The 27,668-nt window shown below is 43.9% G+C and overlaps 1 protein-coding gene across 1 annotated transcript in view; it reads left to right on the top strand.

Annotated features, from left to right (window-relative positions):
* The first annotated feature begins 452 nt into the window (after positions 1–452).
* The window catches only part of EGFR (epidermal growth factor receptor), a 217,481-nt gene continuing 190,265 nt past the window's right edge, over positions 453–27,668 (top strand). The window contains exon 1 of the mRNA XM_002696890.6: positions 453–702. Within this exon, the coding sequence (XP_002696936.2) occupies positions 615–702 (88 nt within the window). The 5' untranslated portion in view covers positions 453–614. The remainder of the gene's footprint in view (positions 703–27,668) is intronic.

Raw genomic sequence — 27,668 nt, 5'->3', positions numbered from 1 at the left:
TTAGCTTCCAGGCCACTTCCGATCCCCACTGGGATCCCAGGGTGCTCAGAGGAGTTGGGTGCCAGAATAAAGCGGTGGTTTCCCCCAAGGCACCCTTATCTGGCCTTGGGCCTAGGGCTCAGCCAGTTTGCCTGGAGTTAGTACAAGTTTGCCCCGCAAATTGGAGGGAGAAAGAGGGGAAATGGTAACCCCGCACAAAAGTGGCTCGAAGAAGGCTGGATTAGGGAGACAGCAGGCGCGTCCGCGAGGGACGCCCGGCTCGGCTCCTCACGGCCCCTCCGTGGGCACCGGGCTCCTGGGGCAGCCGCTGTCCGCCGCCCCTAGTCCTGCCGGCCGGCGCTCCTCCGGCGGGTTCCTCCTCGGTCAGGCGCGCGGTCCGCCCCTCCTCCCGGTCCCTCCTCCTGCAGCCCGGCCTCCCCGCGCCCCCGCCCCCGCCTCCGCCCCAGCGAGCTAGAAGTCCCGGTGGCTGGCGCAGCGCGCAGCCTCCGCCCCGGCTCGGTGCGCACGCCCGCGGCCCCACGCGAGCCCTGTCCGTCCTGCGCCGCCGTGTCCCGCGCCGCCGAGACCAGCGCACGGCGGCCGCTGCGTCCCAACCGAGTGCGGAGCCCGGCGCGATGCGACTCTCCGGGGCGGGCCGCGCGGCGCTCCTGGTGCTGCTGGCAGCGCACTTCCAGACGAGTCTAGCGCTGGAGGAGAAGAAAGGTAAGGACGCCCGCGCCGCCGTCCTTCCCGTCCCGGGCGGCCGCGCTTTCCGCCGGGCTGCAGAGGAATGCGCGTCTCGGTTCCGGGCGGCGGGGCAACCTCGGGCGCGGGACGCGGGGCGCGGCGGGCCGAGGAGCCCGGAGCGCGGCTTTCCCCTCAGCTCTCCTGCCCTCCGCGGGCTGGACGCCCAGGCGAGCGCGTCCCAGCACGTGCGCCCACAATCTGCCCGGGCCGGGAGCTGAGACGGGACACTGTCCACCCCGCTCCCTCGGACCTCCAGGACCGGAGCGGCCCTCCGCGCCCGGCCCCGCACCCGCGCCCAGCCTCCGGTCAGGCTCCCGAACCTGGCAGCCATCCTCCCAGAGCAGCCTTGACCTGGAGGCCCGGAAGCTCGTTCCGGGCACCGGCCACCTGTGCTGCGAGTCAGGGAGGGCCGAGGTACCCGTTGGCACCAGGGGGCGGGTCTCACAGCGCCTCCCCACACCCGGGTGCGGCCCGAGCTGCCCCCGCCGTCCGCGCCCCTCAGGCGGTGGACTCTCCTGAGTGGTGGTTTCCCGGGACTCCCGAGACTCGCCCCCACCTGCAGCCCGTGGGCCGCGTGTCCCGGCTTCGAGGTGGATGGGACGGAGCGGTGGGACAGGCCGTGGCCAAACAGCCGGGGCTTGGTGCGAACGCCCCAGGGGCGGAACCCATCCTGGCTGGTTCCCCACGGTTTCAAAACAGGGCTCACAGCAAGCTTTCCTCCTCAAAATCCAGAAATTTTTGTGTTTGGGATGTGTTTTCTAGTTTTGAAGAATTTGACATTAAGCCAACCAAAATATTAAACTTAATTTAAATTAAAAAAAAATTGATGTCCGTGATTCACGTGTGCCAAATATCCAGACCGAACATGAGCGAGTCTGGCTTCGTGACTGCCGACCATAAACCCACTTGAAATGAGAAACATGCCTCAGAAGGTTTAATTGCACAATTTCAAGATCGAGCAGCTTGGGTTCCGAGAGTCAGGTCTGTACTTGCTGTTGAGGTCATTGGCACAGGGTATGGTGCTGAGCGAGTTTGATGCGGGAGCGCTAAGGCATAAAGCAGTGTTTCCCAAACTTTGTTTCAAATTAGAATCACTTGGGATTTGAAACAGAACAAACAAAAAACGATGTCTGGCTCCCACCCCCAGACTTTGTCATTTCACTGGTCTGGGGTGAGTCCTGGTTGTATGAATTTTTAAAAGCTCTTTAGGTGATTCTGTTGGGCAGCCAAGTTTGGAAATCACTGGCAATAGAGGTGAAATCTCTGGCAAGATTGCTGCCGATGTAAAAAGCTCTTTTGGAACATCTGGAGTTTTAACAATCTTGCAAAGGAAAGAGAATGATGATTTTAGTAAAAAAAAAAAAAAAAGGAAAGAAATTAGTTTTTTCAATGAAAGTCTCTCCTCCTCTGAGTCCCAGGCTGTGGTCCAGCTCCTGAATCAGTTGACAACAGGATTCCCGCCTGAAGGCAGGTGGCAAGGGGACCCCATCCTTATTTTAAACCCTTGGAGTGCCTCCAAAGCATCACTTTTCTCACTTCAGAAATGTTCCCAGCTCTTTGCTGTTACCCTTCTGAACACTACTATTAGTGCTTAAAGATTCTTTTCTAAGAAATATATAAATACCACTTAAATTGCCTGTTAGTCCCATGTTTGTTTAAAACAGAATGCTTCTGAATAGAGTAGTGAGAGTAGGTGAACAAATGTTAAAGTAAGAAGACCAAAATGTACAGGGCAAATTATTAACAGCAAGTGTTAAAGACCCGTGTTGATCAAATTGGTAAGTTTTATTCTAGAATATTTACTCATTTTAGAGAGGTTTGTCTTTGTTCTTGCTGCACTTGGTCCTGTTAGACACCATTTTAAGTGTCCTTTTAATCTTTACATCAACCATACAAGTTGGCTCTTGTCATTATATGTGGGGAAACCGAGGTATGGAAAAGTAAAGTGACTTTCCCGTAGCTTGCAAAAGGCAGATCTTATAGTCAAACTCTGGCCCCAGAGCCCTCCCCTAGGCGCTGTCTGTGTTGCTCTGTGCGAGTTCTGGCTTTTGAGGAGCCCTGTCGGTGTGTGTGATGTAGGATGCTGGCAGAGGGAGGAAGAAGACTGGGGATGAGGAAGCCACCTGCCTGTACTCCTGCTCCCAGTACTCAGGAGGCCCCTTTTGTGGAAGAACTCTGTCACAAAGTGAGCGATGAATGTGGAGATTGCTGGAGGAGTGTTGAGCAAGTTCCTTGCTTTTGAAAAACAGAAAGGTGAAGATGCTGCTCCAGAAGTGATCCTGGATGGTATTCTCAGCTAGGCCATCCTGCCTGGACCCTCCTCAGGTGATATCCTTGGCTCAGTAGATCTGGGCTGTATAAAAGAGAACAAATTTGGGGATTTTGAATCGTATCCAGGGTGAAGCCTCCCTTTCTTTAAGGAGACTAGAGGACGCCCACTCAGTACTGGCCTGGAGGCCAGGAGCCTGTGTTCTCATTCCCACGCTGTGTGAAGGTGAATGTGTCCCTTGCCAGCTCCAGGTTCTGAGACCTTGTTTCTCAATTCAATGAATGTTTATTGAGTGCATCGCATGTGCTAGACATGATGAGTTAAAAGGGGCCGTGGTTATCCTAATGGTTTGTATTGTTGTTTCCAGAGTGGTGCTTTAGGCCACTGATTAAGTAGTATCTTGCTTTTCTGATCTGGAAAGGAGACCAGCATCTGTGTGGCTGTCATCTGTCCACACTATGTAGCTCCATCTAGCAGTAAATGGCTGATAGCTCCCATCGGCTTTGGACTGCCATTTCATGCTTCATATATTTAGTTGCATAGTCCATAAGTTTTCAAGAACTTATTCTGAAATTTGAAGACACCAATTGCCAGAATTCATTGTGCTACATAATTAGACTCAGTCCATGTGATGGCACTAACATGTTGTAAAATGTTGTTAGAGGTGGTGTCAATAAAGAGAAGAATTCTGCCCTATTTAAAATAAAACATTCTTTGTTTTTCCTTTGGTCCAAGCTCCAGAACCAGCAGCTAGTGTCTGAAACTTTCTTCACGGGAGTGGCAAGCCAGCTCTAACATTAAACTGATGATCATGGTATTTAAGAGAAGATAGCCCATATTGGTACCCCAAGCCTCGATATGGGGGCAGGATCTGTGATGGGGATCCTCAACTTGTTAAAGGACATCTAGGAGCTCTCCTGGCCCCTGCCATGTGACTTGCTGTGAAAGTTGTGTTTGTGTGTGTGTGTGTGTGCGCTTTAATTTGGACTTAGTATAGTAGAAATGGGTTTTGGTTTTACTAATGGGGATATGTTTTCCAGAAAAGATCCAAGTTCTAGAACAAGTTCTAGGCATTGTTTCCTTGTAGACGTAATTCAAAAACTAGATTCTGCTTCTCAAACCCTGTTGTGTTTTCTTCTATTATTTGTGGACATTCAAGATTATAAGAACCATTTTTTATTTCGGTTAATAATTACTTGTTTATTTCTGAACCATCAACACATACGGAACAGAATTTACATCTTAGCTTGTTCTTATACGTCATTCCCATTTGCATCAGAGCTTCTGCTCGTACCTTTTTTTTCATCTTCCTTCTAAAAGGTTTTTTCCCGGAGAAAATTCCAACAGTTTTTTCTTTGCACAATGTCTAAGGATAGTCTGCCATGCAGCCCATGGGCGTCAGCAGGTGAGCTTGAATTGAGGCAAGGATCCAGGCTTTAGGACTTACGCCAAATAACCGGTTTGACTGAAATTTTCACCTTTTCAGAGTCATCAGGTCCGGCTTCCTTGCAACAGGTTTAGGTAGACACGATTCAGTTGTCTAGAAGGTTCCCTGAGCCAGGTGGGGCAGGAGGGGTGGCTGGGGCTGGTGACTGTGGTAGCTTGTTTACTTAGCCCCATTAGAAGCTAAGCGCTGAATTTGACATTTTAATCTCTGAAGACATTGAAGTATAATATCAAATGTCTGACCCTGTTGAACGAGCATCTGTGAGTTGTATATGCTTAAAATAAATTTTACTCCTACCAAATTTCAGCAGCTTGCTTAAGAAAGTCATTTGTGAAAGCTTGAGTGTGGAATAGAGTTTCCTTTTCTGTTCTGCATTATACCCCATTTTGGTGGGTTCTCATGGAAAAACCCAGGGTCCAAGTATCTTTTCTGACTGTATCTGGAATGTGCCTTTATCAAGAGCCTTGAATTGCAATTTAGTGAACTAATGATTGGATGAGAATGTCTCGAAAACAGGTTTTTTTTAAATTAATTTTTTTATTGAAGGACAATTGCTTTACAGAATTTTGTTTTCTGCTAAACCTCAACATGAATCAGCTATAGGCTGATATATACACACTTGCCCTCCCTTTTGTACTTCCCTCCCGTCTCTCTCCCCATCCCACCCCTCTAGGTTGATACAGAGCTCGTGTTTGAGTTTCCTGAGACATACAGCAAATTCCCGCCAGCTACCTCTTTTACATTTGGTAATGTAAGTTTCCATGTTACTCTTTCCGCACATCTCACCCTCTCCTCCCCTTTCCCCGAGTCCACAAGTCTATTCTCTATGTTTGTTTCTCCATTGCCACCCTGCAAATAAATTCCTCAGGACCATCTTTCTAGATTCCATATATATGTGTTAGAATACAATATTTATCTTTCTCTTTCTGACTAACTTCACTCTGTTCTAGGTTCATCCACCTCATTAGAACTCACATGTGTTCCTTTTTATGGCTGAGTAATATTCCATTGTGTATATGTACCACAACTTCTTTATCCATTCATCTATCGATGGACATCTAGGTTGCTTTCATGTTCTAGCTATTGTAAATAGTGCTGCAGTGAAAAATAGGATACATGTGTCTTTTTCAATTTTGGTTTCCTCAGGGCATATGCCTAGGAGTGGAATTGCTGAGTCATATGGCAGTTTTATTCCTATTTTTTTTAAGGAATCTCCATACCATCTTCCATAGTGGCTGTATCAATTTACATTCCCACCAACAGTGCAAGAGTGTCCAAAACAGTTCTTGATACAGCCACAATTGCACCTGTTACTAGGTGGCCAGTAAACATGGCTTTGACTTAGTTTATTATATTTAATTATTATTATATGAATTAACCACTGTTGTTCTTCCTTTGAGTAAAAAGACAGGTATTATTACGTATGACAACTTTGGCTTTTATTTGCATTTTTTTTCTTTATGTTCGAGCCATGGTGACTATTTGTGCTGTTCCATCCACAGTTTGAGCTCTGGGAATGAATCTGACTTGATACTTGCCCATAAGTGTCTAGAAGTCAAAAGAAGAAGAGATCTATAGATAACAAGTGTGAAAATGTCACAGAAGCAGTGATAGAATTCAATGCAAGATAAAGAAGTCTTCTGGTATTTAGTCCTTGCTTTAAATTCTGCCTGCAGAGGGGGCTAGGTGTAGCACCAAATGGAAGGATTACTCATTTGAGCCTGAAAAGAACTATGTGTATTTCCCCAGATAATATGATGTGAAGGACATTCCAAGAAATGTGTCAAGAGTAGCAAAGTCCTGAAGAGCACTGGTTATCCATTGTGGTGGGAGGTGAAGGGAGAGCTGACAAGGCTGCAGTTGTTTGAGAGCTATGTGTGAAGGGAGGGGCGCCATGCAGCTAGGAACTGGTGTAATGTATTTGGTGGAAAGAAGACTCTAGCAGGCTTGTGGGGAATGGGTTACATGGGCAATGGTAGAAATAGGGAGATGGGTGAGTCATGCAGATGAAATGCTATAGCAGAACATGAGATGAAATGTGCAGAACAAGAGACTCAGGAAGATCGGAGGTGGAATTGATTGATTATCATATGTCACGAGTACAAGAAAGAGAGAGTTCCAGGATGACACACAGGCTTCTGACTTGAAAACCTGGACAAACATAAATGCATTCACAGAGGCTGCAAGTGCTCCAGGAAGAGTAGAGTCAGTTGGTGGAATTTGCGGTACTCTGATAGAAAAGTCCAGGAGGCAGTTGCAGTATACAGGTCTGGAGCCCAGGAGAGTGGTGGCCTTGAATTGTTGTTTTATTAGCATTTCAATGTCTTTGGTATTGTGTTTGTCTTCAATGTTTTTGGCAGTGGAACAACTCACCCCAACCTCTTCCATGCTCTTTGTCACCATCCATACTGAGCCTGGCCAGGTTCTAGATTACCTGCTGCTTTTTGGACTAGGCCACTGTGATTAGCAAGCCAGATTAGGTGCAGTTATCAACAACCGTACATATTGTGCATGTAAGTACGTTAAGAATCATGTACTTGTAATCATGTTATCGTGGAATGATCTCATGTATGTTGAGAATCATGTTAGTATACTGCTGCAAATCATCAGATGAGAATTCACCATTTCTTATGTAGGAAAGCATCAGATTGCTTTTTTTATATGTTAATGACCGATCCAAAAAGACTAGGAGGTGACTCTTTTTTAAAAAACAAAACAGAACAGTAGCCTTTGAACTTTGAACATTCCTCACCAAGAAACTTCTGGAAAAAAAGGATGCCCTAGGTCAGTCCAGTCAAAATTTCTGGAGGATGGAGCACTGAATATACCTTTAAAAACTCCCTGGGGGGTTGTGAAGAGTACATTAAGTGGTGTGTGCAGCTTGTGCAGACAAGTTTTGTCTCTGTTTCCTGACTTCCACTTTTCACACATTACACATGGGTTTCCTCAAGATCAAGGAACTGGTTTATATTTCATTAGTAAAAGAGACTCAAAGTTACTTTTTTTTTTTCATGAACTGATACATGAGAAGTCTAGTCCACTGGCTTCTAAGTATGTCCCAAGACAGCAGTAAGAGCATCTTGATAGGAATGTCCATTCCTGAATCCCCACCCAGACCTCTGGATAATTGCTGGGGGTCAGGCCCACGATGAGATGCACACCAGGGTGGAAGAGCTGCTGACGTGCTGCCTACAGACCTCAGGCTGGGTTCTGAGTTCACTGGAGGAGCACGGTAACTGCGTCTGGCCTTCCTGGATGCATAGTTTGCAGAGCTGAGTTGGGACAGGGACACGTGTAGTACAGCGTCTCATGACAGACATGACAGGGGTTTGATGGGAGCCCAAAAAAGGAGCTGCCTCTGTCTCTGTGACAGTGGCAGTGTCCCCAGAAGAGGACGTATAGTTGAACCTCAAAGGATGAAGTTTTTGCCTGGTCTCTGTGCGAAGGGAAAAGAGAGGCAATATTGTGGCTGATGTTCCTGCAGTGGGCCCACCATGACTGGTCATGTCATACACGCAGGGGCGAAGGCGTTTAGCATTTCCTGCTTCATTTTCTTAATAATCATAAGGAAACTCACAATATCAAAAGTAAAGCGCGTTTAAAAAATACAATGGCCATTTGGTTGTTTTTTAAAAAAGTAACCAGATATGAAGGATTGAACTAGAATCTGGACAATAGTTGATAGTTTTAACATTCTCCCCAGTAGCATGATTTGGCCCTAAAACTTATTGTGAATAAGAAAAATGACCTTGTCCGATCCTTTATGTAACTCCTACTACAGAAAGCAAAGAGAGAATGAAAACAGAAGACTGCCTAGTTCTGGACACAATAAATACTTGTTAAATCACACTGAACTCAGAAAATCTCTCGCATTAATCGAGCCTTGCTCACTTGTAAATTATAAGACATCTGTTTCCTGATTCACTGTTGAAAACTGGTTTACCTGTTTATTTGCAGAGGTTGTTTGGAAACAAGCAGGCAGACTTGTAACGGGGTTAATGGCTGTTGATGCACCCCTGTGTACTCATTCCTGCCTTTATGTGGAAAGAAATATGGAGGTGGTTCTAGACCACTGTTTACTTAGAGCATTTGTGAAGGACTTTATTTTAAATGCAGCAACATGATACCTGATGGTTTCCTACTACAGACGCCCAGGCCTGCTCATAGCGGGTGATGTCATGCCTTAGCAGCTGTAGTCCCTTACTCATGAGGTTATCATGGCCACTGGCTAAAGTTCCTTTCTTTTACTCTAGGTAAAAGCTTCTTATTTTTCTTGGAGAAAACTGACTCACTGCTTATAGTCTCTCCAGGATGACAAGCTGAATATGTGTGAATGTATGTGAAAAACTGTGCCTGTTTTACTTTCTTTGCCCTCACTCATAAAATTCATCTCTAGTGTCTGGAATAGAGACAAATCATTTATTGATCCTGTGGAAGTCCTTCAGGACAGGCAAGTGTTCCCGGAAATCTCTTGTGATTGTAAATGGGATTTCAGAAAGTTTTTCAAAACTTTTTTTACCTGTTTTACTTACTTACCAGCAAATGCTGAATACCTGAAAATTGTCAGGAGATTTCATTGCCATTCCTTTTCTGCATTTACACAATATCTCTTAGTTCATTCGTATGTGTCATAAGCCAGAGTAGATGGCTAAATTGTGCCAAACAATATAAATTAAACTATTTTAAGTTGCAAGAGCCTTTTTTTTTTTTAACTAAGGTATATTTTAACGTAATACTAGAAAGTTTAAAAATTACCATCTCTTTCACAAGGGGAAAAAAGCCCAGAACTTTCGGTTTCATCTACTTTTGATTAAGTCCAGATGAATGACAAAAAAGCAAAAGGTGGTAGTTGAAGCATTATTGTATCACCTATTGGTGTTTAAGGTACTGATTTTAATTAAGAGGCGTTTCAAGACTTGTTCTTGGTTTTGATTTGCTACAGCGTTAATAAAGAATCAGAAACCTTTCCTTATAGTTACTTCCTGATTGCTTTATCTCTTACCGTTTCCTAGTACTTATGCCTGGAACGCATTTACAAGTAAGAAGAATGTATTACCTTAATCTGTCCTCCCTTCCTCCTTCCTTTCTCCCTTTCTTTTGTTTTTGGAAGCTGCTATGAGTAAGCCTTTGCAGAGAAAGAAAACTTTGACAAAAGATCACAATAAAAAACTTTGATAAGGGACTGTAAAAATATAGAATATAATTGTTTAAGTTAGAAAGTATCAAAGACATTCATGCTTATGATTATTTTTAGTACAAATAAGCATATTCACGTATCACTCCTTGAAAAGTGGCATTGCTCAAGGATTTTGTCTCAGTATGCAGCTTCGTGTATTTTTTCCCAGTAATATGTTGTTAGTTACAAGGGGGAAGAGAAAACAGGCTGGAATCTACCTTCCCAGTTTCAACTTCCATAAAATAACTAAAGCACATGGTTATGAGACTCCTGCCAACTGGAAGTACCTATGAAATTAAAAGCAAATCTAAATGCATGCAAGATATGTATTTAAACACATTGATAATAAATGTATTGTGCCTATAATTTAGATGCTAAAACATTGATGTCATAATAATAATAACAGCTTGCGTTTGTACAGCACTTCACAGTTTACACAATGCCTTAATATCCATCTTTCCAAGCCTCCTAACAACCCCACAGGACGGAGATAATTATTCACATTTGAAGGTGCAGGACTCAGGCTCACAGGCATTCTGCACTTTGCTTGTGGTCGCCGGACTAGTCGACACTTTGGTGCTGAGAGCTTTTCCTGCTTCACAACAGACACTGTTTTCGAACTGCTGTGTCAAATGTGCCCCCAAACTCTCCTTACTCCTCCTTTGAGACGGGTTTTTAGCTGTTGATACCGCCTATCATTTTTAGTCCAATTTGTGAATCAAAAAACTAACAGTATTCTTCAACATTTCTGTTATATTTCTCTTACTTCTATTTAATGCCTCTCAGAAGTTCTGTTTTGTTTTTGTCCCTTTCCTATTTTTCCTCATGTTTTGAAGTATTTTTTTAGTTTTCTTATATATGTGTTAGAGTAGCCTATTTCATAAGATATAGGCAGTGAATTTATGAGCCTTGAAAACATTTACTCTAGAAATTAAACGTATAACTTTATTGTAAAGAGTCATAAACCGTCAAGGAGATGTGGGTTCGATCCCTGGGTCTGGAAGATCCCCTGGAGGAGGAAATGATAACCCACTCCAGTATGCTTGCCTGGACAATTCCATGGACAGAGGAGCCTGGTGGGCTGCAGTCCATAGAGTTGCAAAATTGAACAGGACTGAGCGACTGAACACATACAACACAAACTTATTTAAATTTGCAAGACCTGTAAATACTTGAAGAAAAATGAAGGGAGAAAGCAACTTGATAGAGCAGTTGGATCAGTTAGCAATGCCTGTGGCAAAATGTGCTCATTTACGTACACAGTTCTGTGAAGAGTCGTATCTGTGATTTAAATGGAGCACATAGTTCAGTTCATTAGGGTGTGTAAACAGCTATTATGAAAAGATACACACTCAGTAAACAATGTGCACTCCAGGATGGCTCACACCCTTTACACGAACCCATTCTGGATGGTATCATCCTTGGAAGCATGGACTTTAAGGAGAAATTATTACAAAAATAAAATTGTTCCACTTTGAGGAGCTTTGTTAGTTAAATTGATGGAACAAGGACTTCATTTATGCAGAGACACCTTTTCTCAAAGAAATACCAGACACGGTGTTCGTTCTCCCCCGTTATGAAGGAAAGGACATTTGTTTGTCATTGTTTATTCCTAGCATAGTGGAAACTTTTCAGTACTCCAGCAGAAATTCCCGCAAAGCATGTTTATATTTCATAATTATCAAGTGAAATAGGAAAAAGTTTGTAAGTAAGCAGCATAATTGGTCTGCAGTTGCTGCCTGTGTATTACAGGTGTAGGTCTGTCACTGAGAGAACACATGATCTTTGCAGCCTGAGATGGCACAAACCCTCGCAGAGAACAGGCAGCTAGTGTATTGATTTCAGGGCCACTTTAGTAACTGAGCCTCTAAGTCTTGCGAAAGTTACTTGGGCAAAAGCTATGCCATTTCACCTTCAGTCAGCAAAGTCTGCCCAGCCAAGGCAGAACAGAAAGTTAAGCAATTTGGTGAAACAGAACAACGTAAGGAGTCAATCAGATGAATTGCCCAGTTTTTCGCTTCACTTTCAGCCTCTAGATACTCTTTTTTGTTTAAATGCACATTTAACCTTGTGCCTGGTTTGGGGGAGGCACTAAGTGCAAAAGTCCCAGGTAGATGGAGGATTTGGGCAGGTATCTCAAGTCCATGTTCCCTCGTGACGTAGTGATTGTTCTTAAAGTCTCGAATAGAAAAGCTAGGTTTTTAGATTGTTGCAGTGGCTACTAACTATGCATAATGTTGCCCAGTTGCAAAAACAAAACATTCAAACTGTAGCCAGGGAAATAAGTAGTCAAAAGTTCCAGGTCTGAAGCATCCTAGGAACCAATGAGAATGGGGTCTTTGATGCCTTGATGGGGACAGTTGTCAGGAGTGCCTGCTTCTGTTGCATTTTTCTTTCCTCCTTGGACTCATTTTGGGGAGAGTTTGGACTTTATCCGCCTTCTAAGCTTGTATCGTCTCACCTAGGTGACAAGGGAGAGGTGGACCGAGGTGACAGTCACAGTGAAATGGAACAGGGGTGAACACAGGGCTGCCGAGTGCAGTTTATAGAAGTTTTACAGGCGGGGTGACTTCTGGACACTATGTACAAGGCTGATTTTTAATTAAGACAGAACCACTAGGTATCATGTAACGTAATAACAATATGCAGTCCTGATCTCGTGACTGTCACATGTCCTGTTCACAAGCTGCTCTGTCCAGCCAGAAGGGGCTCAGGCTGAGTTTAAGAGGCACTTTAAAAGTAACAAATGATAATTAATACCCAGTGGTTTTGAAATGAGCCATCAAGCATGCCGACTCAGTGGCGTCTCTCGGTGACGGGGAGAGGGTAGGATCATGAAGCCTGTGTCTGTCTGGGGAAGCGGCTCTGGCCAGAGAGGTGGAAGCTGAGTGTGCCTCACAGGGAGGAGCGTGTCTGTGGGAGGGGTTTCCTTAGAGTTTGATCGGTGACATTTCATAGAGCTTCACACACATGCACACACCTCTGCCTCCTGGTGTGGCCTGGCTGGCCCTGACAGGTGGGAACCGTGTGCATCCTGACACACGTGGCTGGGACATGTTTGTAGGTCTGCACGTGTGTGCCGCCTCCAGAGGTGTGCAACCACTGCCCTCTGACCATCCTGACTGTCTCTGTTGTTGGTGTCTTTTTGCCACAGTCACTTATCAATGATCTCTGCCCACTAGTTGATACAAACTTGATTCTCCTGAAGAATCTGTATCTGTTTGTATTTTGGGGACTGTAGAGTGGAATATGTGTGTTACTTATTAAAATGTTATTATTAAATGGGGGAAATGTCCCTGGGCTTCTTGACTCAAACAGGGAAAGAAGACACTTCTTCAGCCAAGAAGTGACTACATTTGTGGGGTGAAGAGGACCTCCCAAACTGGAGGCCAACAAAGTCACACGTGCCAACTGTTCAGGGCTCTTGAAGTAACTACTCTCAAAACCAAAGCTTCCATTAGGTGGGTGTTTGTGAACCTCACTGGTTCTGTGTCCAGAATTATCATGTTTATGATTAATTTTTCCAGTCTACATATTATTATGCTAAAGGATGCATTAGACCAGTGATTCTAGGACCAATCATCATCAACATTCGACAGATGACTTTTTTTTTTCATTCTAGGAAAGGCAATAATAACCTTCTGTATCTCTAACATCTACTTGGGGTTAAATGTTTTATAAACAGGACAAACAAATGTGCACATGGGACTAAAATATAAATATACAAAATGATTATGTCAGAGAACGTCTAGATCTGCTATGTGGTGCCTTTTTGGATAAAAGTTACTGAGGCCCCCCTGCCCCCTGAACACACACAGGGTGGTGTGGGGTCTGGATTGGGCTTCACCTCTTGGTTGCTGGCTCAGCCCAGCAGCCCTGTGAGTCCTGGTTTCCTCATCTTTAGAATGGAGACACAGTCGTAGTGCTTATCTCCTGGTGCTGCCAAGAGGATGAAAGGAGATGATTATCCATTCCACAGGAGCTCACTGTATGACTGTGTAAGTGCTGTGCCTTGCACTCTAACCTCTAACCCTTACCTCAACCTTCACGATTCCTGTCCCTTCACCTACCTGACTGCATGTGCCCAGGAAGGGTCACTCTGGAGCCCGCCTGGGACCCGTGTCCTCAGCAGATGCTTGCCTCTGCCCCAGACACCCACCAGCTCTGGGTCCTGGGAAGGCTGTGGGGTCCCAGCAGCAAAGGCTCCCCAGACCCACTCTTTCCCTCCGCAGTGGGCCTCACTTTCCCTCAAAAGAGCGCTGTTGTTGTTTTGTTCCTGTAGATCCCTGAGCCGGTTTTTAAAATGCTCCTGGTTTCATTGTACAACTTGATGACTTATTCCTGTGCTATTTGCACGTTGGCGCTTCATTGTGGCCATGGTGAAAGGCCGTTTCTCCTCTGCTTTCCTTGCTCACTTTCTCCTTTCGTCACCACAGCACACACAGCAGAGATGGCCACACACATTTCCCAGCCTCTAAGACTTCAGGGTTCCCTCGCAGACGCCCTGTCGGAAGCCCATGCCCCTCTCAGTGACAGTTATGTTTCTAAAGAAAGAAAAAAGTGGAAGTGTTATTTGCTCTGAAACTAATTCAACTGTTTCAGGTAGTGCTTCGTGCACTTGTGATGGGTTTTAAGCCCCTACACGTCCCACCCAGCGGCCGCTGCCTTCATCCGGGCGCCAGCCTCATAACTTCCTTTGCTTTCCTGTTCTTCACTGAGTTTGTACTAAGATTTTCAGGTGCTCTTGTGGAGCCATGAAAATGCACCAGTTACCCATCATTCTTCCTGTCTATCTGTCTATTATTTCTATCATTGTTTTTGAATTTGCAAGATAACAGATGGTCATGAATTAATACACTAGAGACTTGCTATTTCCTAGCAGCAGCATATAAAAGTTATTTTTAAAGTTGTTTTAAATCTGTGAGTAAAAATAAATTGCTGCAAGAAACACCAAAAATGGAAAAGCTAACAGTACAAAGTTGATCATTTATCTCATAGGCATTGCTAGCAGCATAGCTGCTTTATAAACAGTGAGAGGATTTATGAGACACTTAATTTACAGCTGGGATGAAGGGCATTCTAACCTTCGCTCCGGGTCTTGCCACCCTTGAGCTTTTTGGAGTCACATGGTACGGGGTGGGGATACAGCCTGCCTGGGAGCGGGCTGTTTGAAAATACGCAGGACACAGAGGGAAGCAGTCAGCACTCAAGCAAACGTTTATTTTCTTAGAATATTAATTTTATGGTTAGCGTTTCTTTTTTTAATTTTAAGAATGGGAGAAAAGAAAATGTGTGGTTAGGAAGGTGAGGATTAAGGAAGTTAACCACTGTACATCCCCTAGATAATGTTAGTGACAGTAAGTTCTTCACTTTTAAACCCTGTTTTAAAGTGGGTATTTGTCTGAACTGAACGTATGGATCTTATTTTTTCTCAAAATTTTTTTTTCACTTAATAGAGAATTTCAGAAGACTTTTTAAATTGTTGTAGTTCTTAGGAAAAGCATACTGAAAACACTGACCACGTTATGTAAATATGAATGGTGGTTTGTTGTAACAGCAAGGCTTTTTGTTGTTAGCTTTTTATTTTTAAAGAAGTACAAATTCACTGGCAGTTGCAAAACAGGCACAGGGAGGTCCTATGCACCCTGCCCACACCTCACCACCACCCCCCACCCCCCGCCCCCACCAAGTGGAACATCTTCACAAAGCTGTAACTATTCAATTTGACATCTTTATCTAATAAGCTAAATGCTCGCTGCTTTAATTAGCTTTTTAGGTAGTATTATAAATTAGTCTTTACAATACTGTTTAGAAGGTAATTTCTTAAAATGAAATTTGTTGGTCTTCAAATTTGGAGACCATGCAGTCGTGAGGTGGGAAAGCTAAAGAGAGATGAGTGAAGAACACAGATGAACAGATGGACAGAGAAATAGAGACAGATAGATTGATTACTTTTTTGTTGATTATTTGGACAAGCCAAACATTTTCTTGTAGTTTTGGGGTTAATTTGCCAAGTCTATATTCTCTTTGAGTCAGAGTGGTTGGGTTTTTGTGTGTGTAGCATTATATTCATCCCATGTTTATTTTTGTCTATGTGGTCTATTTTGCCTTCTTTAAGTGGCCTAGAAGGGGGTCTTCTGGATTGCTGGTGAAGTCATGTTTCTTGATTCAGATGCTGATTCCACAGATATGTCACTCAGTGAAAAATTCATGGAGCTGAACATTTTTTATTTGTATACTTTTCTACATATATGTTATGCTATAATAATTTAAAATACTAGAATCACAGTCATGCAGTAGAGAAGATAAAACATCTACAGGGAAAGCCAAGGTTTTATTAGAAAAATCAAGATCTCAAAGACAGTATTGGACTTCTAAGTCAAGGCTTTACATTTGTTCTTTCTCTTGGTATAAATAGCAAAAAGATCTCTCCAATTCAAAGTGAGGCTGTTCTTACTGTTACTTCAATTTACTCTAAGCCAAAGATGGAGAAGCTCTATACAGTCAGCAGAAACAAGACCGGGAGCTGACTGTGGCTCAAATCATGAACTCCTTATTGCCAAACTCAAACTTAAATTTAAGAAAATAGGGAAAACCACTAGACCATTCAGATATGACCTATCTCAAATCCCTGACGATTATACAGTGGAAGTGAGAAATGGATTTAAGGGACTATATCTGATAGATAGAGTGCCGGATGAACTATGGATGGAGGTTCATGACATTGTACAGGAGACAGGGATCAAGACCATCCCATGGAAAAGAAATGCAAAAGAGCAAAATGGCTGTCTGAGGAGGCCTTACAAATATCTGTGGAAAAAGAGAAGTGAAAAGCAAAGGAGAAACGGAAAAATATACCCATTTGAATGCAGATTTCCAAAGAATAGCAAGGAGAGATAAGAAAGCCTTCCTCAGTGATCAGTGCAAAGAAACAGAGGAAAACAATAGAATGGGAAAGACTAGAGATCTCTTCAAGAAAGTTAGAGATACCAAGGGAACATTTCATGCAAGGATGGGTTCAATAAAGGACAGAAATGGTAAGGACCTAACAGAAGCAGAAGATATTAAGAAGAGGTGACAGAATATACAAACAACTGTACAAAATAGATCTTCACGACCAAGATAATCACAACGGTGTGATTACTCACCTAGAGCCAGACATCCTGGAATGTGAAGTCAAGTGGGCCTTAGGAAGCATCACAATGAACAAAGCTAGTGGAGGTGATGGAATTCCAGTTGAGCTATTTCAAATCCTGAAAGATGATGCTGTGAAAGTGCTGCACTCAATATGCCAGCAAATTTGGAAAACTCAGCAGTGGCCACAGGACTGGAAAAGGTCAGTTTTCATTCCAATCCCAAAGAAAGGCAATGCCAAAGAATGCTCAAACTACCGCACAATTGTACTCATCTCACACGCTAGTAAAGTAATGCTCAAAATTCTCCAAGTCAGGCTTCAACAGTACATGAACCATTAACTGCCAGATGTTCAAGCTGCTTTTAGAAAAGGCAGAGGAACCAGAGATAAATTGCCAACATCCGCTGGATCATCGAAAAAGAAGGAGAGTTCCAGAAAAACATCTACTTCTGCTTTATTGACTATGCCAAAGCCTTTGACTGTGTGGATCACAATAAACTGAAAAATTCTGAAAGAGATGGGAATACCAGACCACCTGACCTGCCTCTTGAGAAATATATATGCAAGTCAGGAAGCAACAGTTAGAACTGGACGCGGAACAACAGACCGGTTCCAAGTAGGAAAAGGAGTACGTCAAGGCTGTATATTGTCACCCTGCTTATTTAACTTATTTGCACAGTACATCATGAGAAACGCTGGGCTAGAAGAAGCACAAGCTGGAATCAAGATTTCTGGGAGAAACATCAATAGCCTCAGATATGCAGATGACACTACACTATGGCAGAAAGTGAAGAGGAACTGAAAAGCCTCTTAATGAAAGTGAAAGAGGAGAGTGAAAAAGTTGGACTTAAAGCTCAACATTCAGAAAACGAAGATCAAGGCATCTGATCCCATCACTTTATGGCAAATAGATGGGGAAACAGTGTCAGACTTTATTTTTGGGGGCTCCAAAATCACTGGAGATGGGGACTGCAGCCATGAAATTAAAAGACTTTTACTCCTTGGAAGGAAAGTTATTACCAACCTAGACAGCATATTTAAAAGCCAAGACATTGCTTTGCCATCAAAGATCCATCTAGTCAAAGCTATGGTTTTTCCAGTAGCTATGTATGGATGTGAGAGTTGGGGTGTAAAGAAAGCTGAGTGCTGAAGAATTGATGCTTTTGAACTGTGATGTTGGAGAAGACTCTTGAGAGTCCCTTGGACTGCAAGGAGATCCAACCAGTCCATCCTAAAGGTAATTCAGTCCTGAGTGTTCATTGGAAGGACTGATGTTGAAGCTGAAACTCCAGTATTTTGGCCATCTGATGCAAAGACCTGACTCGTTTGATAAGACCCTGATGCTGGCAAAGATTGAAGGCAGGAGGAGAAGGGGACGACAGAGGATGAGATGGTTGGATGGCATCACTGACTCAATGGACATGAGTTTGGGTAAACTCCGGGAGTTGGTGATGGACAGGGAGGCCTGGCATGCTGCAGTGCATAGGGTCGCAAAGAGTCAGACATGTCTGAACTGAACTGAATTACAGGTTATTTTAAATATAGGTTTAAAAAAGGATAGCATTCGAGTGGCATACTCCTCCTCCTTACATATATATAAAAATCCCCACACAGAGAGCCTCTTTTAACAGGTATTAACCAACTGGAGAATTCTTGCAGAAAGACAGTGTCGTTCCGAGATAACCATATCTTCCTTCCCTGCCTGTTACCTCCCAGTGCCAGGCTCTTGTGGAGCTGTATTTAGACACACACAGGGAAAGTGAAGGGACAGCCAACCCCATGGTAAAGACACTGCCAGTGCACATGGCATGAGTGTTCCCTTCCTTCAGATCCTCCTGTGGGGCTCTCCAGAGACTCCCAGCGCCTTGGCTCTTACCCCGTCACACTGTGCTCACAGCGCCACAGGGGCACTTGATCATACTAGATTGATATAATTTTGCTGAATCTTAGGTCATGTTTCATTTTCATTTTTCAGTTCAGTTCAACTCAATAGACGTGCATTAAATATTTCCTGCATAGACTTTGGACCGAAAAGCTGCTGGGGACTGGCTTCCATAGTCAGAAAATATAGTCTTTGCCCATAGAGAGCCTTCAGTCCAGAAGCCTGTTCTTTCCCTTGCATTTCCGAAAGTGAGAATTTAGTCTACAGGGGTTTGTGAATTCTTCGCAGCCAAAGTGACAGTCACACAAAAGCTGAACGGGTCCAGTAGGTGCTGGCACATGGACGTGAAGCATGGTGTAGCTCTGAGTCCCTTGCAGCTTTCTCAGAGCCTCTGACACACTTCATTTTGTCTTAATAATCATATAAGAATAGCCCCATTTGCATTTTTGATGTCTTTATCAGGGACAACAAACCCCAAGCTCCTGTGTTCACAAAATAACTGAAGTGATTCAGAAAATATGAACTCCTTCCACATTTCTAAGTCAACATCTAGAATCATTTACCATAAGCTTAATAGTTGTAAGAGAGAAAAATTTCAGTCCTTTGGTAAAGCTGCCAGAAAGACACTGACTTCTTTTTTTCTGGTCAAAATACTTGTTAATACTTTCCTCAGAAGGTCTGTCTCAGTTCTGAATGCCAATTCTGAGACGGTTATTTTGACACTGGATGGGAAGTTGGGGCAAGGGGATGCCATGGACTTGCTGTGGGAGGGAGTCTACCAGGCTATCTACAGGATTCCATGGCTGAGTCCCGTGCCATGCATCCTGGCACGTTAGTGGGGCCTGAGATGGACCAGGAGGGTGGTTGTGAAAGGTGAACATGGGTTCAGTTGGTGGGCATTAGGGAAAAGTGCACACAGGAGAGGTAGACCATGGAGAGTCCCAGTCCCACAGGGGCCGCCACAGTGGGTATGAGACAGAGCGGCAGGGGTGTGAAAATGTCATTCAGGAAGCGGGAGGCAGCGTCTGGCCTGCAGCACCGGCCTTTTCCTGAGCAGTGGGCCTTCCTCCAGAGGGAGGGGGCTGTGAAGAGCCCAGAGGTTCGGAAAAGTGCTGAACAAACCCATCACCGTGCAGGCGCGCTGTTCCTACACAACTCTAAGTCCACCATGCGTCCCCACCGGGGCTGCTGCCTGGAGAAAGTCCACTCCCACCTTGAGCTTTTCAGTAGCAGTGGCAATTTTGAAGCTGCTGTAAAGTTGCTCTCAAACTTGGGGGTCATAGATGTACCCCTTGGGGAAGAGCCTGTGGATTTCATGAGATTTTAAATCCTATTTATTCATTTTGAGGATAATCTGAATTCTTTTGAACTTTTGTGCAGACTGAACCATTTTGTAGCAATAGATCACCACTTGACGGTGGGTGCAGTGAACCTCACCCTCCAGTGATATCTCAGCAGTCACCTGAGTACTAATGGAATTAGGAGGGAAAAAGAAAGCTGTCCACGGAGCCACATGTTTACTGTGTGTTTCCCTTCTCTTCTGTTGTTTAGGCTGGCACTGACCGTGGTTGTGCCTGAAAAGAGTTGCCTCAACTATTTCACTCAGGTTTTTGGTAGTTGATAGCAGGAGTTTGAGTCTAGTATCAGTAACCCAGGAGTGGACAGAAGCAGAGATGTGTGGATGAACTTTTTATCATTTCTGACTTTCCCCAGCTGGGGTCCAAAGGAAATTGTCTCTCTGTTAAAAAAAAAAAAAAAAGAAAAGCCCATGAAATATTAAATGTGAGCAACCTCACTATAAATGAATGAAGCTCCGAGGAACAAGCAAACAGTTAGGTTCTTTTTCAACACACCATAGCAGGGGTCTGATCATCAGATGCTCCATGATGCTCCATTGACGTCAAGTAGCAGAATAAACTTGGGATTGGGAATTCTGTTGTGCACTCCCCGCTGTGTGAAGAACCTGGAAGACAGGTGTGGATAGTGGGAGAGATGGTGGGAGAGAGTGGAAGATGAGGACCAGTGATGAGAACTAAGGACACCTAACGGGAAGGAGAGGAACCTCAGGGGCCACACTGGACTCCGCAGGTGGACAGGGAGGTGAGTGTGCAGGGATGAGGAAGGGCAACAGAGGCTCCTAGAGGTACGAGGCATCAACTCTGAGTCCAGAGTGGAATGGCCTGGCTGGGGCAGAGCCCCTCTGTCCTGGCAGGTTGAAGACCGAGCATCATGCAGGGTTAGTGCTGAGATCTTCATTTATAGAGAGTGTCTAGGAACACTTGAGTGTGTAGGTATTTAAGGAAGAATTTCCATGCATCCACGCTTGTTCACACTCTCTCATGCTGTCACAGTGGCTACAGAGAAAGCATGGCCTGACATGCACCCAGCAGCCCTGGGAGCAGGGAGCCGTCCCTAACCTACTGAGGATGAAGGAAAGAGATGGGTGCTCTCCAGGCACCTGGCTGATATCTCTTTCCTAGACTAACTAATCTCCAACATATGACTGTCCTCTTAACTCATACACTGATGGTGAAGCAAAGATTCAGAGCTCTGTGAGGGTCACAGTGTGTAAGCAGGTGTTTTTAAACAAGTTTGCTAACACGTGGGGTAGATCCAGCCTTGTCTCCACTGGCCCTTGTTACAACAAAGAAAACTGCTTATCGAGGTTTTATTGTGGCGATGCCTCTCCACTTCAAGCTTGGAATCTGGCCATGTGAGCTCAGTGGAGTGGTTCTACCTAGGGAAGCATAAAAAGTGGATTATACCTCTATAGCTATATTGCCTGTAAGATTTCTGCAGAACTACTATATACATATATTCAAAGAAATATTAATCTTAAAGTCAGGTAGGATCAAGATGCTTAAGAAAAAGGTGAGCTTGGGAGATCTGTGTCGTTACATGCATTCTCTGTTTACTGTAATGGCATCGGGGAAAGCTTTGGTAGGTGCAAAGTGGGTGAATCAGAGCTCTTCAATACCCTTTACGCGTTGCTGCTTTTATTTCAAGGCTGGTTTGAACCATTACAGACTAATATTTAAAGTGCTTTCCCGACTCTGCTTTGCTCTACATTTCCCCATCAGGTCACTGGATTATTGAAGGGAGATGTTCTTTGTTTTTGTTTTTTTGCTGTCTACTTACAAAACATGTCTTTTGAACTACCATGTTTCAGAGATAGCATGCCTTTTCCCAGAAAATCTCAGGTTAAGATTAAATAGGCACTGGATGTTTATCTGATTTTGTTTATGGGAGCATGAGAAATTTGGTAACCTTTGTATATACTTACACTGTTAACTAGGTAAGAGGTCATTGGAACATTTAGAATTCCACTATAAACTTCTAAAATTGTCAGGTCAAGTCTATTGCATCAAAAGATATTTGCTGTTCATCCAGGAATAAAATCAGCTATGTGAAAAAGAGTGGGGTTCTATTTGGAAATCTACATTCAGTGACAGAAGTCCCAGCAACGTCAGATTCTTCAGGAGTTCACAAGGCCTTTCTGCCCTGCCCACCTTGCTGGATGCCTTAGCAAATCAGTCTGAGTCTCTATGATGGGAAGTGTTCTAACTCCACACGTGCAATCAGTCATTGATTGTGGAAGAAGTTATATGTAAAGCCACAGAGTGAGCCGGAAGTACTCTGTACTTCTTTTATGATGTTCTAAATTGCATTATCATTGTTTATGTTCTGGTACAAATTTCTCAGTTCAGTTCAGTCGCTGAGTCGTGTCCGTCTCTTCACGCCCCCATGAATCGCAGCACACCAGGCCTCCCTGTCCATCACCAACTCCCGGAGTTCACCCAGACTCAACGTCCATCGAGTCAGTGATGCCATCCAGCTATCTCATCCTCTGTCATCCCCTTCTCCTCCTGCCCCCAATCCATCCCAGCATCAGAGTCTTTTCCAATGAGTCAACTCTTCGCATGAGGTGGCCAAAGTACTGGAGTTTCAGCTTTAGCATCATTCCTTCCAAAGAAATCCCAGGGCTGATCTCCTTCAGAATGGACTGGTTGGATCTCCTTGCAGTCCAAGGGACTCTCAAGAGTCTTCTCCAACACCCCAGTTCAAAAGCATCAATTCTTTGGCACTCAGCCTTCTTCACGGTCCAACTCTCACATCCATACATGACCACTGGAAAAACCATAGCCTTGACTAGACGAGCCTTTGTTGGTAAAGTAATGAGAACAAATTTCTCACTAGATTGTAAACTCTATGTGAAAAGCAACTATCTGATTAATTCTTCCCACAGTGTTCAGCCCCATCCCAGGTACACAGTAGGCACTAAATAAATACTGGCTGCACCCATTGAACATGTCTAAGGTATGATTGGATTTCAAATAAACTTCTAAAATCCAAACACATCTTTATTCACCAGGAAGCATGAATTATTTTTTAAAGGTAGTGGTGGGGGAACTTTTTAAACCAACAAAAGATTAGATTATGATCATCTTAATTCATGAATTTTCTCATTCAGTTCAGTTCAGTCACTCAGTCATGTCTGACTCTTGGTGACCCCATGGACTGCAGCACGCCAGGCCTCCCTGTCCATCACCAACTCCTGGAGTTCACCCAAACCTATGTCCATCGAGTCGGTGATGCCATCCAACCATCTCATCCTCTGTTGTCCCCTTCTCCTCCTGCCTTCAATCTTTCTCGGCATCAGGGTCTTTTCAAATGAGTCAGCTCTTCGCATGAGGTGACCAAAGTATTGGCATTTTAGCCTCAACATCAGCCCTTCCAATGAACACCCAGGACTGATCTCCTTTAGGATAGATTGGTTGGATCTCCTTGCAGTCCAAGGGACTCTCAAGAGTCTTCTCCAACACCACAGTTTAAAAGCATCAATTCCTCAGTGCTCAGCTTTCTTTATAGTCCAACTCTCACATCCATACATGACTACTGGAAAAACCATAGCCTTGACCAGATGGACCTTTGTTGGCAAAGTGATTTTGGAGTACATAGAAAAACAAGCATGTCTGAAGGAGAATACCAAGTGTTTTATTATTTTACTTTTCAGAGAATTCATCTCTAAAGTGAATAACTTGATTTCAATGTATTTTTAAGGAATTAGTAGTTGGATTAGAATTTAGTTATCAAGGAAAAGCATATCTTAGCATTTATGATTAGACCTCTTTGAATAGAAGGGTCTGAGCTTTATCTGCTGTATTCACCATCATCCAAAGAACTCAGGAGTATAGATTTCTTTCTTTTTTAAAAATTTAAAGTAGTAGAAATTGGCAGGCAGTTCAGAGTAATATCTGATCTTCAGAGTGTCCTTAGTAATTAAAAGAAAAACTAATTATTTTTGTGTGGAAGTCAGTAAGGTGACTTTAAGTGCATATTGAGAGGCCGTTTAAAGGTCTTAAATATTACGACCAAGAAGAATAAGTTTCACTTTCATTTATTTTGGAAATAGGTATTAACTGTAACCTCAAGAAACATTATAAACAGTGAGTTTGCTTCATGCCAGAGTGTTGTGAAAGTTAAGTGGTTGGTGGTTATTTTTATTTGTTACTGAAGTCACGTCCTATCTGTCTGTGTGTCTGGATCTGCACAGGGTTGGCACATTGCTGAGAAGACCACAGTTCCAGGTGGCACTGGTGGTAAAGAACCCGCCTGCCAATGTAGGAGACCTAAGAGACGCAGGTTCCATCCCTGGGTCAGGAAAATCCCCTGGAGGAGGGCATGGCAACGCATGTCAGTATTCTTGCCTGGAGAATCCCATGGACAGAGGAGCCTGGCAGGCTACAGTCTGTAGGTCATAGAGAGTCGGAGATGACTGAAGCAACTTAGCCCAGGCAGTAAATGAGAACTTTTCAATGAAGTAAAATTGAATGTCAAGGACAGGGAAAGCAAAGGTCATTTGATTCTGTGATTCATATCCCAGGTATTTTATGCTTTTTTGTACTCTGTGCAGGATTCCTCTGTTTCATTTTATATTTCCACCTAGCGTGGGTGTGGCTGAGTCTCCTTACAAAGGTGATTCATGTAATTTACTGTATGTAAGTGTGTGAGGAAGCTATAAAATTTTGAACCATCAACCAGATAAACTGTTGAATCTTCAAACCAAAAGACATAGAATAGAGAGAAAAAAAAAAATCTCAACAAAATAATGATAACAGGTCAAATTTTGCCACCACACATGAGTGAGGAGGAGCCCTGGTCTTGACTTTGCTTGTACGCATTTAACTAATAGTTCTTTCTTCTTTCCTATTTATCTCTGGAAATGGAAATTAGCATTGTAGGTGACAGTGACTTTACTGGGATGTAGCAGCTGTCTGTGAATTTCCTTTTGTTGTTTTTAAAACAGACTATCACATTTAAATGTCAAATACTGTGATAAGCTGGTATCCTTTAGAAATACTTATTTTATTTCAAATCAAACATTCTGTCCTTCACACTGCCAGTAATGACTGACTACCGTGCACAAGCTGTTACCCTCAAAGTTAGGACTTGAGTTGCAAATAAACTTAACTGTGTTCAGGAATATGGAGGTCTAGACCAACAGTTCTTAACTGGGCACAATTTTTCCTCCCCCTAACTATTCCAGGGAACATTTGGCAATGCCTGAAGCATTCTCTGGTTTTCACACAGGATGTGTTACAGTGTGACACACCAGGTATTCTTTACCTGGTGGCTCAGCTGGTAAAGAATCCTTCTGCAATGTGGGAGACCTGGGTTCGATCCCTGGGTTGGGAAGATACCCTGAAGAAGGGAGCAGCTACCCACTCCAGCACTCTGGCCTGGATGATTCCATGGACTGTATAGTCCATGGGGTCATAAAGAGTCAGACACGACCGAGCGACTTGCACTTCAGAGCTCCTCCAGGGAGCATTCGGCAATGTCTGAAGCAGTTTCTGGTTTTCACACTGGGTGTGTTACAGGCGCCTAGTGGGGAGAGGCCAGGGACAGCCCCCACCACAAAGAATGATCCCCAACCCCAAATGTTAGTGGTGCTGAGGTAGGAAAAGCCTGGGCTAGGCCAAAACCACTAAATTAGGCTCATACTCATCCATCTTCTTTCATATTACCCTAGAATACACTCATGGGCTTTATTCTTCTTGCTTTGGAGTTAATTACTCCTCCTTCTGGGTTTTCTGTACGCTTGGCAGTGCAACAGAGGCTTGGAGTTTGGCATTCCTGATGGCTTGCTCTCAGGCCAGCATTCCACCTCCACCTGCACTAGCCTGTCCAACCTGAAAGCTTACCAAGTGAAAGCAAGAGTCTTGTGAAGACGCCTTAATTATACCCACCCATAAACTTGCTTAGAAAGGAATCTGTGAAGCCCTGGAGTTAGAAACTGGCTCTCTCACTGTTGTAGAAACAACATAAATTTCACATAAAACACATGCTTTTCTTTTCTTCTTTTGTCTCCATCCTGGCAATTCAAAAGTGCCACTAGGTGAAGAAATCTCTCCCTGCCACTCCCCAGAACCAGAAGAAAACCCAGCTTGTTCTAGCCCAGCTTTGTCATGGAGAGAAGGCAGCTGCTCCATTCTGAAATAGCCTTTCTCTGATAGCAGTTCACCCAAGGGTAAAATGCATTTAACTGTTTGAATTACACAGTGAACAGTAAATGCATGCCTGTTTCTGCTTTATGGTACTTGACAGTGAGACTGTGTGTTGGGGCTTTATATCACTATACCTGATAGCCTAGCAGAGGAGGACGAAGCTTCTTCCAGGCAGGGGTCACCATGTCAGCGCTGTGGGGTGCTGGCCACCAGCGGCCAGAGACACCTGAAAGGGCTAAGTCACCATGCTCTAGGCCATGCCTGAAGGGAGTTACTAGAGTCCTGGAATGGGGCCACACACCTGTGGGGTATTCCTGGGGCATTTGGGCAGGGCTGGTGACCCAGGGTCTTGTTGGACTATGAGCTTTACAGTCCACAGGGGGGCTTCATTGACAGCCCCCCCTCCCAGCCCAATAATTCATGTGTCTCATAAAACACAATCATTTCTTGAACTTTGAAGTTGTCCCTGTAATAGTGCCTGACATACAACAAGGGCTCAGTAAGTATCTGTTGAGTGAATGAATGGGTTCAGAACTCTATGGGCTCTTGCTCCAGTTCTCATTTAACAGAGATGGAAACGAGAGGCCCATAGACATCCCACAATTGCCAGGTGAAAAGTTTGCTTTCATGGCTCATGGGCTGCAGGGCCCTGTGGTCGGTGTGCTCACGTGGACCCCAGGGAAACAGTCATTCAGCGGATGGTGCTGCGTGGGCCCCCTCCGGCTCCCGCTCCAGCTTCCTTACAAAGAGCCTCCAGGTTTGCTTAAGCTGCAACTTCCCCAAGTCTGCATCTCCCCAGCTGAGAAAAAAATCAAAGAATAGATAGAATGCGGCTGAAGACCTCAACATAACTATTAGTTTTAAAACAATGAAATAGATATTTTCAAATGTCTAACTCCATTAAGCAAGATTTTTTAAAAAAATTATTTATATATATTATATATATTAGTTCTTTAGTTGATTATATATTAGTTTATTATATATATTAGTTCTTACTCTCTCTGTATGAATGCAATACAAGTTAGAGAACCAAATGGATAATTTTTTTTAATGAAGTAGACACATTTTAATTAAATTTAGTGTGACTGTAGCCTGCTACATAACTGGTTGAACTTAATTTGAATTTCTATATTGTATGATTTTCCCAATAATTGATCCCATTTTCCCATCTGTAAAAAAGAGGTTAGACCTCATGATAAAAGGTACCTTTACCGAGTTTAAGGACAATTTTCCAACAGGAGGTCTCTGGCCCAAGTGCACATGGGGTCTTGCAGCTTCAGAGTCAACACCACCGCCTGGTAACGATGAGGACTTCTCTGTACCTTAGTTTCCACACCTGCCAGATGCCAGCACCGTGGCAGCAGGGCTTAGGGACATAAGGAGGGTTCAGGGAGGTGATGTATGAAGTGCCTGGCATGTAGACAGTGCTCAGCAAACGTTAACTATTTTACTGCTGCTGCTTTGATTATTGATGTTGTGGTTTCTAGACTTTTACCAGTAAGGTAACCATGAGTCGCATTCAGTG

The sequence above is a fragment of the Bos taurus genome, chromosome 22, assembly GCF_002263795.3.
Source record: "Bos taurus isolate L1 Dominette 01449 registration number 42190680 breed Hereford chromosome 22, ARS-UCD2.0, whole genome shotgun sequence".
Taxonomy (NCBI): Eukaryota; Metazoa; Chordata; class Mammalia; order Artiodactyla; family Bovidae; genus Bos; species Bos taurus.
The sequence above is the reverse complement of the archived record's forward strand: the minus strand, read 5'-3'. Positions and strand labels throughout refer to the sequence as shown.